Raw genomic sequence first — 14,374 nt, 5'->3', positions numbered from 1 at the left:
TCAATGTATGAAATTTCTTTTAGTCTTAAACTAGATCAGAAATATTATATGTTTATTGTCACAGTCGCAGTGTTAAGTGGGCAACAAATAAACAAAAAAAAAAACGTTGCTCTGAAAATAGTCAGCTATAAGACTTGGACTGAAAATTATTGAAAAAGCAGCCAAAGTCCAGAGAAAAACTTTGAAAGACCTTCAAAAAGCCTGAAGAACTATTACTTATGCAAGACTTTTGCACAGTACAGAGGGTCAGGAGGTTAGGAAATTAGTTTTAAAGCATTGCAGTTTGGATTATTGTTGTCACCCTACCAGGTGGACAGACAAGCAGCATGGACACCCCAGTTTGTGAATGCAATACCTCGAGAACGAGGTGAAGTAGGATTTTTAAATTGAATTTGTTGGTGCGTCTATTAAACATCTGTGGATGCAATAATGCAAAAAGGAAGTCACCGGGATTTAAATTTATACCATAAGTTCATCTGCTAGGAGGCTGAGGGGTAGCACTGGCAGTCACCAGTATTTTTGTGATACTGTGTATTCAGTTAGATTACACCAGATGTCTGTTGAGCTCTCAGCCACATGTAATTGTCTTGATTTTTGTATTTATTTATTTTTTGCACAAAAAAGAATAAATCTTTATGCATAGACTTATATTTTGGCAATTTCTGTTTTTAAAAAAGTTTAAAAATAACTGAATATATTTGGACCAGTGGGCGGAGTGATGAGTAGCAAGCGTGGTTACCAGGTGTGTGTATAGGTTTTATTGATGCATGGCACAAATACAGGTCTGACACACCAAAACTAGAGTACAGGGATCTTGAACAGTTTTGTTTTGTTTTTTTCCAATTTTGTTAGAGAATTGTATTAAAAATGCTCCAAACACTAAACATCACAAAATGTTTTTGTGGCACTGGTTTAGCTTTCTGCTAAAATCAACTGGTTTTCCAGCTTTCTGTGGAGTTGTTATGAAGAGACCAAGCAGTTAGTTTTGTTTTGTTTTTGTTTTCAATTTTATTTTTAATTTATATGTTTTGTTTATTAGTCTTTAAACATGGGGACTGACTTGCTTTTGGAGTACCAAGTGGTCAATAGAGGAACTGCAGTTTTTGGCACCTCTACATTGTCTAAACTTTTCACTTACAGATGTTGCTGCAGCTGACTGGATGTTTGATCAAATTAACATATTAGTTGATAAAACTCAAACAACACAGCTGAGGGTTGGACAGCTGTTATTCCCTTTGCTTGCCACTCTAACCGCACAGCTGCTTTAACTGTTTACTGTCCGTTTAAGGCCAGAGAGAGCGAGAGAGAGGAAAAGAATCGATCAATAATCATCAACCTCAGGTCACTGAATAGGATGATGTCACTCTTTACTTCCCCACAGTGCTCTAAAGCACAGGTTTCGTACAGTGTGTCCGGTGGGTTATTGAGTGATAGCAGTGACACACAGAAAGATGTCTTTCTAATCTGTTTGAGAGGATGATGTCACTGGAGGAAAAATCATTCTGGTCGCAGGGAGATTTCAGTCTCCAGGATACAGTCGTACACAAACTGTCATTTTATCCGTCTTGAGCGCTCTGCACAGTCGAGCTATAAAAGATTGTAAGTGCTTACAAAAATAGATTAAAATATAGTTCCACACCACGTGATATGATTTGTAGTTGCAGCATACTACAGCACAAAGTTCTGTATCCACAAATCCATTTCATTGACTGATTAAAGGAAAAGGTCTGTATTTTGGAATAAAGATCACTTTGGTTTTTCTGCTGCTTATAGTTAGATGAAAAACAGGATACAGTTCTCATGTCAAGCTGTTTAATATAAAACGCCATGTAGAAGCTCTCAGCATGAAGATAAAATAAGATGTACTTCCAAAACCAGAACTAGAACTAAAGAAGACAAAAGGCACTACTGCATAGGCGAGACAGGGAGAGGCAGAGATGGATAAAATAGAAACACAAGAAGAAACAACAAAAACTCAATAAAATCACAAGAACTAAAACTCGTCAGCACTGAAAGCCAGGATCATGAGACAGGATGTACTCTTAGGTTTTTAATATAACTAGCTTGCTCAGTCTTCATTAATAATATTACAATTACTTCTTTCATCTCCCTGATAAGGAGATTGTATTTGTGCAGCACATCCCACCTTACCTGAATACTTCTGCTCATCTCTTAGTCTAACCTTTGAATCAGGAAGCACAGAGATCCCAGCCTGATGTTTGTCCTGGGTCGCTGAACAATGGTGCTAACATCCCGTTTGTGGCATGCTGCAGTAATCCCAACTAATGCCAGGAATGCCAGTAGGGAGCTGACTGGCATTCTCACTGTTTTTCTGCAGGGTTTGAAAATCACTGCTGCTGCTTTTTTCACACACCACGACCCTTGAAGTCTGCAACTTCTATCTTCTTTTATTTTTTAATACTAACGAGGCTATGAGCAGTTTGTCTGGAGCGGTGATTCAACAATAACATTTATATTGATTTCTGTCTCACCTCGTCTCATTTTTAGAGGTGAAACAGAATGAGCTCATCTCAGAAGTTACTACTCAAGTTATTTATTTTCTAGTGCTTTGCAACATTGAAAGAATTTAAAACACAGTGACTGCAAAAAGTAGCATATTAATTTCCCAGAGAAAGATACTGCAGAAGTTAAAAGCTCGATGAGTGTTTGTAAAACGTGTTAGTGATCTTGATCTTATTCACACACAATGGATACGTTGTTCAGCGTAAATAAACTACTTCTGGGTGTCCTGACTCTGGTGAATCTCTATCAGAGACACCCAAAAGGAAAACAGACATCCTCAATGTGTCTCTTTCAGAGTGCAGATCTGAAAGACAACAAGCCTTAAAACATTTGTCATCATGACACATTCTGTGAATTCCTCTGGTGTTGTGGTCTTCCTGAAAAGTGCTCCTTTTCTTCTCTTTGAAAGGACTTTAGACAAAGCCTCATAGAACACGAACACACACACACACACACACACACACACACACACACACACACACACACACACACACACACACACACACACACACACACACACACACACACAGATTCCTCTGTGGTTGCTTTCTTTTCCTTTCCTTTCCTGGGAGCTTCTGTGACGCATAAATTGTGTAACCAAAATTCGATATAATGTAATAATTCTATTGCTGCGAAGACCAAAAAGTTCCAAAACGAAATAGTTGCATAAATGACTGGAAGCATAACATGCAGTTAAATGCATTGAAAATAGTACTTGCCCAATATTTGAAGGTTTGTTATATGGTTGTGGCATAAAACCGGCAACATGAGTCTCGCTTTAGAATGTAAATGTTAACATAGGGAAGTTTTGCATAGATTTTATGCAAATACACACACACACTCTATGTAAAAGATTAATGTAACTTTAAAGGATTCCTGTATTTACTTTTTGAATCTTAAACTTGCATTCTTTCTTATGACCAGTAGGGGGCGACTCCTCTGATCAAGTCAAAGAAAATAATCGTAAACATTTTTTTGATGACTTTACTTTCAGTCAGGTTTCTTAGATGTGTTCCTTTTAGTTCAAGATGAACGCTAAAGCACTACATGCTTTTGCCGTGTCCTCGACTTTCAGTCATTTTCACCCATCGCTGAGTTCATGTTGACAGCAAACTCAACAGGAGTCCACAAACCAGTCGATGTTGATGTTTTTTTAATTCCGTTAATATCGGGAAATTTGTCACCAAGTGGCCATGATATAAACAGGATGACATCCACCAGCTGTTGATGTTAAAATGGGCTCTTTTTATGTGTGAGATAATCAGGGAGTGGCAGTAGTAAAGAGGTTATTTTTAGCCGCTGAATTCTCGCCTTGTTTGTTTGAGTTCAGATGAACTCCAACAACTGCACAGGGAGTTTAATATCGCTGATGGACCTAGACAGGAACTGATGTGGGGGTATCACCACCTACTCCTCCACACGCCCCACCCTGAAGCCCAGAGTATGTTGGTGACACTCCAGCTTCTAATGGCTGAACTTCCATAGTGGGAGGAGCCACATCCCACAGAGGGGTGGAGCGGGTGTATCGGGTCTTCCACCTGGGATTAAAAGGGACTGAAGGCTTTGGCACCGCTGCTTGGAAACAGAAATATCATTCAAACTGGTGTGCAGCCAGGGGGCTTAATATACCTCACAATGACGTTTAGCTGGAAAATTAAATTTTCTCTGACTCCTCAAATATGCACAGAAACAATAGTTTTTACTGTGTAGGACTGTGGTGTTTTTAAGAGTAAACTCCAGGAATGAAATCCCCCAAAATAGTCACAGTTGAAAAGGAGAAGGTTGACAGTTGATCAAAAAACAAATCACTGAGTTATGTTTCTTTGTTATTGGCTCCAGCACAAGCTAGGAAATTCCTAAGGTGGTGTGCAAGTTTTGGTTTTGAACACTAACCTTTTTCCAGACATCTCAAAACATTAGTGTGTAGGTGTTCAGAAAATGCTTATTATTGCCAGTGCTCCTCATCAAGGTGAGGTTCCTTTGTGATTAAAAGTTCATGCACATTAATATTTACGTAAGAGGGAATATCTAACCTTAACATGACCAAAGCTCTTTACTAAAATCCAGAAATCAAATTAAAATGAATTATTTCTGAGACTAGATTGTCCACTTTAATACCAGATGTTTTTATTAATGCACCCTGTGGAAGGTACATACACATCATGTAGAGAAATAAACCTGTTCCTTTCATTTTACTTCTTTTGTTGGAGTTTTTATAAATCTGGTTTTTCAGCTTTCATGTGTAATGCAGAGTATGGCAAACTCAATTCCTCGACGGGCTGTAGTGAGAAATGAGAATCACGTCAAAGCCAGGCCCATAAAGCCCTTAACCAGTCAACCGCTAAACTTTATTAACGTTTATAATGTTCTCTTTACGGTTCAACAAGATGGTTACCCTGCAGCCAACTAACAACAAACCATAACACAAGCCTGGTTATGACCGATACTGGTACTATGGACTGTTTTGTAAAACCAGACGTATCCAGATGTAAATGCAAAGTCTTACATTTTTGTTCTTGCACGTCTGTCTACAACTCTCACCTAGATGAAAGTAGAAGCTTGCATTAAAAAATAAACAACAAGAAAATATTTTTGAACTTCCACAAAACCACCAAAAAAGCAATCTTTAGAAATCGCTGCAGGAAGTCATCGTCCTTCAGCCCGACTGCATTTGCTGGGGACAGTTAACTAATGCCAGCATGATGCCAAGTGAGCTTAAGAGGCACCTGGAAACCAAACATTCCTTCAGGGAAAAGCTTTGCCCACTTCAAAAGTTCAGTGGATAAGAAACAGGGATAGCAGGAGCGTCTGCTGGATTGTGTGGAAGTGTCTGATGTGGTAGTGGAACTTACTGCAAATCCCCCAAAATGTAGGTATGATGCATTAAAGTAAAAAAATGGATAACACAGAGGCCATTTTTGCTGACATGAACAAAACCTTGCTTTTTGAGGCTTTGCAATGATGTATGTTACTCAGTCTCACATCTGTTCAAATCAGCCTTTAGTAGGGCTGTGCGATATGACCAAAATTTCTTATCCCGATATAAGAATTCTATCGTCCCGATAACGATATAAATCACAAAAATGTAACATTTTCTGTAAATTCTGGGAATCTCGGGCAGCTCGACTTGCGTGAAGTGTTTCCAGCTGCGCGTCATGTAGCTGGAGTCGAATGTTTTAACCGATGCATGAAACTATACATTTTTAGACATAAGTTGTAAAGGCCGCCGTTTTCTTTGTGAGTATTTATTACACGGCGTGCTGCGGGGAAAAGCCTGTTCTAACGTTTGAGTCTAAGGCTTATTTTTTTAGCACCTGGTGGCTCTTTTTTACTTCTCATCCGTAAATAATCTGCTCTTTCACGTGATTCAGTTTATTTTGAAAAGTCTCAACAGGATCTTGAGCTTTATTGTGAAAGGTTTATGTGGAACATAAACAAGCGGACACGCGATGGTTTTACCGTCGTTGTTGCTAACGACAATGCATAAAAACAGGCGCTTGTCCGTCCGTAGTGTGGTTATATTAAATATAAGAGAAAGAGAGAACTTTAAGAAATTAATATAGCCACTACAGTGACCATCAAAACGATGAAAAAATATTGCCGTAAAGAGTTTATTTTGCGACACCACGAAACAAACAATAGCGTAAAATAAAACAATAGACGTTTTTATATCGTCATCCGATATATATCGTTAAATCGAACAGCCCTAGCCTTTAGCAACAGATTTGCTTTTTTTTTTTTTTGATTCCTGTAAGGAAATATGCGTGTGGAGGTGCATCTGTTTAGTTTGGTGTTTGCAACACTTTACAGACCAATGCTACTACTGGGTGGGCCTTATTTTTAACTTTAAGTGGTGTATATAGGTTGCATGAGCATTTAAAGAGGCCCAAACTTGGGGATGGGTGTTCATTTTGACACACATGTGGTGTTTGCTGTTTGTCGTAACCACTGGTTTAATTTCCTCCCAGCTTAGTGAAGTCCTTTGCTCTACTCTGTTCTGCAGATCTGAGGCAGCTCGCGGTTGTTAAGCCGTGTTTCTTAACATACTTTCACAAAGCAGTAAGACGAGGGGGAATGCCGCAGTTTTAGTGACTGAGTCATTAGATTAAACAGGTTTGCTTGTTCTAGAGTCACATGCATGCATCGTGTGATTTAATAGTCTAACTTCTGAAAGTTCAGATATATGTGTCTGTTTGAGGAGCAAAGAGCAGTCAGGGTTTGCATCACTGGATTAAAATAATGAGTGGTTTGGACCAACATGAGTGTGAGTGAGTTGGCCTGTTTATTAGTCAAATTACTTGGTTGTTTTTTCATTCCTCTGTTTATCCATCTGTCAAACTTGATGTCTTGATTTTAAGAAAAACTTAAATGCATCTCAGCACGTTGGAATCTTTGTAGAATTCAAGGAGTCTTTCTTTTATCTATTTTTTCTTCAGTCAAATACAACTGATGTAAAGTTAAAGATTTCAGCATGAGAAGTGATGAGTTTGACTCGCTCTTTGGGCCAGCCTCAAGTGGCCACTAGAAGAACTGCAGTTTCTAACACTTGTTCCTTGATTTTTGGCAGACCAGCTCCAGTTGTTTTTCCTGCCTCACTGAAATGGTATATTTTAGTGTGATGTGCACAGTCTTTATACTGCGCCAAATCACAGCAACAGTCGTCTCAAGGTACTTTATCTTGTAAGGGAGACACTTTAATAATACATACAGAGAAAAACCCAACAGTCATATGACCCCCTATGAGCAAGCACTTTGGAGACAGTGGGAAGGAAAAACTCCCTTTTAACAGGAAGAAACCTCCAGCTGAACCAGGCTCAGGGAGGGGCGGCCATCTGCTGCGACTGGTTGGGGTTGGGTCCCCAAGGACATTAGGGTGAAAGTAAGACACTACCAGTAAAGCGCTTCAAGCCTGAGTTGCTACATGTGACTTTTGTGTTGTTTTGGGGGCTTTTTATGGTAAAAAAAATAAAATATGGAACTATAAATAAATGTAATTTGGTTGACAATGTTGTTTTTGTGATAGTTTTCTTGTACTCTAGAGGGAGTAATAAACAGGGCTGATTTGTGGATTACACAAATCTAAAAATGAGCGTTTGGTCTTGTTTGTTAATCTATCACAAACTGCATTATTGTAGGATCTGCTGTCATCATTTAAAGACTTAATCTCTTCCAGGTTCTCCCAATTAGCCCTTGCTTCTTGGCTCCTTGCTTATCTTTGCTGCTGTTGTAACTGGATCTGTGATGAGCCATTGATTTTTGTATTGATTGTAGAAGTGGTCATTACATCCTCCCTACATAACCTCCTCCATGATTGTGGCCTGCTCTTTGCTAAAATGTGCCAACATCATGATACTATTTGTCATGTAGGTGCTCTACAGTGGTAGTGTCTTTGGCATTTTTTTCTCACACTAGAACAACTGAAGCATCAGTGTGAAAGAGTTTAAGGTCAGACACCAGCTGTTGAATTCAGCAGCTCTCTGTTAGGAGAGAAAATACACCTTTTGTAAAGTGTCTCAGTGAGAAAACATCCACGGCAGCAGCAGCAGCTTCTTTTTTCCAGGGAATATTCAGCCTATTTTTGTTCCCGTCTGTCTACATGTGAGCTCAGAGATGTTTGTTTCTGCAGGGTTTGAAGACATTTGTCCCCAGTGATTGATGCACGTCTCGTGTTTTTCATATACCTCATATAACAACCTTGTTTTGTTAGATGTCAAAATTCTTTAAAGATGATTTATTGTCAGTGCTCGGTTTGCAGGCTGTTTGAAACATTTCTGCTATTTATCTTTTTTAATTGAAAGCAGCTGTCAGATCTGTGCGTCATCGATCAGGAGAGCTTTTTTTAGACCTGCAACACGGAGAACATTAAAAACTTGTCCTTTGGCTTGTAACAGGTGCTTTTAAGTAGTCTGGCCACTGAACGATTAATTAGGAAGGAAAAAAAAAACTCTTAGCAGGGAAAAACAGCGGACTCTGAGACTGAACCTTTCCCGTGAGTTTGATAGAAGTAACCTACTCTTCCTTATTTGATTATGAGTAAACATAATCTGACTGGTTACAAAGGATTAGTTTAACTTAGGTCTTATAAGCCTATTACCAAAACGTTGTCTGTGCTGACTCATTGAATTGTAAAGCAGATTTTTCCTTTAAGGGAGACTCTCAGGTTTAGACGAGGTTCTTGTACACATTGTGTTTCAGTGACTCATGAGTTTCACGTGTAGCTAAGCCGGCTCTCCTCGTAATCTTTACCTGTCAACTGTCATAATGCTTTGACACGTCAGCAGTAGAGAGCAGCACTGTTTCCACTCATGAACCAGAAAATGAGATTTTTCTCATCATCTTTTTTTTAATGTCTTGCCATAATGTTCCCTTTTTTCATGTTTTTCTGAGAACTGTCTATTGCAGCCCAGCAAATGTCTGACTCCTCACATCTGAGCACAATTTATTTCAAATATTTTTGAAATACAGTTTCCAGAAGTTCAAACAAACTCTGCAGGTATCATCACCTCCACTTACCCCGTCCACTCCAGCCACTAGATGGGGCAGGCTCAATGAAAAAGCCATGCAGTCATGTTTTGGCTCCCAGAGTTGCATTTAGTAGATCTGTTATCGATGTCTGGCAATTACAAATCAAAAAATAAACGTTTTGTGCTTTGCTTGAATAGTCTCACTTGATTATAGTGCAGTTACTCTGGTGTGATGCATGTCCTATCACCTGCTATGTGTTTTTGAGTACAAATAAAATCTCTTTGAACAACTAGAATTGTTCTTTATTTTGTTGCATGCATTTACTGGAATTTGAAGCAAGAAAGTTTCCTGTGCTTTTATAAAAGTTCACAGATTCTTCATACAGTAGCTCTGTGTTATGCTGATCACTCGTCAATCCTCTGTTGGTTTATTCGTGCTTAAGCAAAAAGCATTTTTGCTGTTGCTGACTTCAGGCACAATGCAGCGATGTCAGCCGGTCACTGGAGGCTTGAGGAGACTGCTGAGTCAAAGTCAACATAACCTTGCTGTCATCTTCTAAAATATTTCTGTCAAGGCTCTGATAATGTAAGCCATTTGATTGTTGGTTCATTGACAGGAACTTTCTTATGCTTTATCTGATGATAAGATTGAATGGTGAGAATGGCTGTTAATCCATGAGATGAAATGATGTGATCTTAGTTTGTTTTGTGGCTTTGATTAATGACTTCATTACTGTGACCTCTGCAGAGTTTAATCATGGTAGTGCATGAGTGCATTTTATTAAGGCTCCAAAATTCAGTTTCCTAAAACTGCTCTGTCATCCAAAGCACCCTGAGGTCCCCTCTGCAGTACATTTAATGAAAAATAGAGGGACTCTTCCAGTCGAGTAGTGGAATACTTTATTGGGAGAAGCCGAATCATAGTTAATGTTTCAGTGCAAAAATGAACAACACAGTGACTCGTTGTCAAGTTTATCTTAATTTTATAGTCTAGATATGTTTGCAGGGGATTTGACCTTCATTTAAAGCTTTTTTCTTCCCTCCTATCACTCACGACTCGAGTCAAAAACGCTCTGCACTGCCTGCTCGACACCAGCTGCTTGCGTGCTAGTGATGTGATGGTGGAGGATGACTGGTTGAGGCACCTCCCTGTGAAACACCACAAGGATGAGAAGGAACAGCAAGAGGGAGGGGTAGGAGCTGGAAAAGAGGGAGGTGTGCTTCCCTCTTTCACAATTTCTTTGCTGACAGGGTTTGTGTGCAAGTGGGCAGAGAGAGAGAGAACAAAAACACTGAGCTGCCAAGTCCTGTGGGAGCAGAGAGGGAGGGAGGGAGGCAGAGAGTGGTAGAAACAGACTGCCGTTAGCTGAGGGACATTTACATCCTCCAGCGTGGTGCTTCAGTGCTGAGCTGACATTGCAGGGCTCAAACTCTGCTGTTTGGAGACTCAACAGCCGTGAGAATGGATCCTGGAAGGTCTATCCAGCATGAGATCAGCTCTCTCAAAGGTACCACGCCTGACTTTATTCCATAATTTCTTTTTTTTTAACTTCCTGACTTGTCATCACCATCATATGTTTTCAGGACCGCCTTGTTTTCCCACAATCCTTCTCTGGTCAGGACTTCCTCATTTGTATAGATGCAGGCTAAAGAAAAAGTTCAGTCGTGAGTGTTTCTGGGAGTTAAATAGGGGAATTATAGTCCCCTGTTCTCCCGCCTCGTTTCTGCGGATAAGTGAAGTGAAAAGCTTTTCTTCCCCTTTGATGTCCAGGCGTGACCACAGGGGTTGGAGCAGGGGTCACTGTGAGGCGGTGTCTTTTATGAGCCTGGCTGGGTGGGTGGGTGTGTGTGTGACATGCTGAGGGAGGCTGATGCTGCTGCATGCGGCACATTGAATGCGTCTGCGCCGGGAGATGCAGAACTCAACGCCTGGTGCAGAGCGGCTGCTGCATCGCCGTGGTAACAGCAGGAATTATGGTTAAGCGTGAGTCCTGAGATGGGACCGGCGATGGTGCAGAGACGGAGCTGATCACACACAGCTCTACAGCCGTAGTCTGTGTTCTGTCTGCTGCTTGTTTGGCTGCAGCGAGCTTCGGTGTTTGCTTATAATTAGTGCTTACATCATCAGAGTTTGCTCCACCCACCTTCTCTTTTCAAGTGTCTCACTCAGCTGTACTTCAGTGTCACAGACGTCATAAATAAAGTACTGCAAAGTGTCATTTTAACACTTATCCCCATTTTGAAGATTTAGATTTTTTAAATAAATATAAAAGCAAATTCACATTTTAATCAACTCTATTACTTTTCTTTTGTGCAGTTTTAACCTTATGTTTAATATTTTGTCATATTGAATATAATGCATTAAGATATTCCTACTTTTTAAGCAGTTCTGTTACAGATTATGATTATTAGTTTTGGCTTCTGTCACATGGGAATTTTACGGCTTTTGAGATTAAAATGAAATATGTCATATCCTATAAATGAAGGGTATCAAAATCAACCTTTAAAAGGTTCCTAGTTATATTTTTTGATGAATAGTTCCCGATTTATCTAATAAATATACTAATTTTAGAAGGCTGGCACTGATATTTAAATGTAGGTATCATTCAAATCAATAGTTTAGAAAATTAGAAAAATAAAGACCTTGTTAAGTTTAGGAATTCTAGCTGCGGTTTCATGATTTATGCATTTAAATGAATGTACATTTGTTCAGGTCATGGATATTGTTGCCTACTTCATGTAAGAGACAAATATATTTATATTTAGAGAGACAGAAAGCCCCTAATTTGAGGAGAGAACAACCAGACTGTTGCAGCTTTTTCTAATGCTGGTGTCTGTGTGGAGCTGTGGTTTGTCTGCAGTATTCTGGCAAAATGTGGTAACGCTTTGGAAAAGTTTTCCAGGCAGCGGAGGCATTTAAATGATCCTGGAGAGGGATCTGAAGGAGTCCTGCCCATTTGGATAGGCTGAGAATGTGTTCCCCAAGGCTGTGGAGACAAAGGCTCTTCGCTTCACTGAGCGCTCCCAATGGAGTTACTTAATATGTCGAACACCGCTGCTTACTCAGTCAGACTGAGTTCATTTGTAAGCATGTCGTCACTGCAGGACCATCACTCCCATTGTCTCTTTGTGTCACCTATTCTCAGACACTTGGTACAGAGTCAGGAGCCTGCTGGTGATCTGCTGTATGTCTTGAGAGGTGCATAGCAACTATTATAGAAATTGGCACATTTTTTTCCTGTCTGCTTTACTGCTTTCTACAAGCCGATTCTCAGTCTTGACCCAATTATTTTAGCCTCATTTCAGGCTTATGTTGCTCACAGTTGAAGAAAAGTTCTAAAAAAAAGTTACATTGTGGTGCATTCACTGAATCACTGAAATCTCTGCTTTTTCACTACCTGTTGTTTTTTTCTTCAGTATTCTCTTTTGTATCGTTTTGCTCTCTTATAAAACAGTTTCCTGTTAGGCTTACCACACTAAATAAAGTGTTACTTTTTGTTTCAGTCAAAATAGAAAATAACCAGAGTGAAGACATTCTCCTTTACTTTCAGCACTTTTTCTACCCCAGGATTTCTCAAACTCTTGTCAGCAGGTTTTCTGTCATGAATGATGCTTTCTGAAGGATACGTGCTGGTGAAAGAAAGATGGCTGTGCTTTTCAGCAGCACAGGTCCACAGGATATCCAGTTAAAAGGAGTTTGGTGCAGGAGTCAAAGTACTTGACCTCTTGTGGTATTGTGTTGCAGGCAAAAAAGGTGAAGCAGGTCATTTGACAGGTCCCTACCTTTTATTAGAGGTATTTCCATATTTTAAGCAGGTTTATTTAATGAAATGGACTGTTATATTTTTACATAAAATAAATAAATGTGTTTTATATAGATTAGTGTTAAAATGCATTTTGTGGTATTGGGGAAATCATGACAAAGTGAGGATGTTTTTTAAATAATGCCGTCAGAAGTACTTATCAAAAATGAAATAATCAAGAAAAACAACAGTTGAATACGTGGTTTGACCACCGCGCATGCAAACACACTGGAGGTTGGCGAAAACATTCACCAGAAACGTTGCTTTTTGTTCCTCTTGATGTTGAAGATAGCATCAAGATCTTATGATGTCTATGGGAGATGTTTCCTTTCTAAATGAATTTAAACAGATCATGTGCTTTCCTGTTTGTAATGAATCAGGTGATTATTATTAATCCACCAAGGAAAAGGGCTGCAAACACCACACAAGAATACAAGAAAACATTTGGAGATCCAGGGCTTAAACAATGTATAAGACAAACTGTCATAAAAACAAAAAACATGAGATTTGGCATGATAATTAAAAAAAAAAAATAAAATCTGCTTTACAGTTTTTTTTCTTCTTTTTTGGTAAAACAGTCAGCTTGAAAATTCCTGGATGACAAGAGTAATTATATTTTAGCATTAAAAACATCATTTTAATTAAATGTCTTGCGTATAGTGGTGGATTTACCGTAACAGAAACATAAAACATGGCTTCGGGGTTACAGGTGCCGATGAAATAACAGTATAAACTTTACATTGAGTGGTCGTCTAATAAATTTCTTAAGCACTGTATATAATTTACAGTTTACTTGGCAAAAAAGCAGGTGTGCTGAGCTGCACTGTGATGTGCACTGACTCTTTAAAAACTTTAAAACTGTCTAATGCAGTGTCAGCGCTCACAATGAATGAATTTTACTTCTAATGGTCCGTAGCAACAGCAACAGAAAGAAACTGATGTTCACCCACATATCAATGCACCATGATGACCGACAGGTGATATTTATTACCTCCTTTAAAATAAGTATTTAAAAAAAAACAATTCGACATACTAACAGAGCATGGAAGGACAGTTTGTTGATGCCCCATAATAACTCCAGCATATATCCATGTAGTGTGACTATATCCCAGCAGCTACAGGCCGGGCTGCAGAAATGTCCCTTCATTGCAATGAGACCAGGGTAGCACAGTTTGTAAGCTAAAAGCAGCAAGGCAACCGCTTCTTTTCTTGACCCTGTTAGATTTATTCCTGTTCCGTCCACCGCAAAGTTATTGCTGTAGCCATGCGAAACACATAACACAACACCCACCAGTGCCGACAGCACAGCAGTCCTTCAGAGATCTCACACTGCCGATGATGATATATGAACATAATGCATAAGTGTCAAAAAAGTGCCCCAAATGCCCACATGTGTTTGTTCATAAGTAAATCTGACCATATTTGGGAAATATTAATGCTCTTAATATTAATGTAAAGAAATATCTAAACATGGTGTAGACTTAATTCCTGATTATGGCAGAAATAATCCTCAAATGCAGGGCTGTTCAAGTGCATGTTCATTTCATGCACAGCTGCAGCATTTATGATTAATCTGCTGCCTAC

At 39.3% G+C, this 14,374-nt stretch overlaps 1 protein-coding gene across 6 annotated transcripts in view; it reads left to right on the top strand.

The window, feature by feature from the left end:
- pleca (plectin a) overlaps positions 1–14,374 on the top strand; it is a 108,118-nt gene that overhangs the window by 26,371 nt on the left and 67,373 nt on the right. The window contains exon 1 of one of the 6 annotated variants that reach the window (XM_084918900.1): positions 10,319–10,495. The exons of the other annotated variants lie outside the window; for them this stretch is intronic. Coding sequence (XP_084775026.1) covers positions 10,450–10,495 — 46 coding nt within the window. The 5' untranslated portion in view covers positions 10,319–10,449. Of the gene's footprint in view, positions 1–10,318; positions 10,496–14,374 lie in introns of those variants that run through there. 6 annotated transcript variants of the gene reach the window in all.

The sequence above is a fragment of the Perissodus microlepis genome, chromosome 22, assembly GCF_051167445.1.
Source record: "Perissodus microlepis isolate ML-2025 ecotype Zambia chromosome 22, ASM5116744v1, whole genome shotgun sequence".
In the NCBI taxonomy this organism is placed as follows: Eukaryota; Metazoa; Chordata; class Actinopteri; order Cichliformes; family Cichlidae; genus Perissodus; species Perissodus microlepis.
The sequence above is the reverse complement of the archived record's forward strand: the minus strand, read 5'-3'. Positions and strand labels throughout refer to the sequence as shown.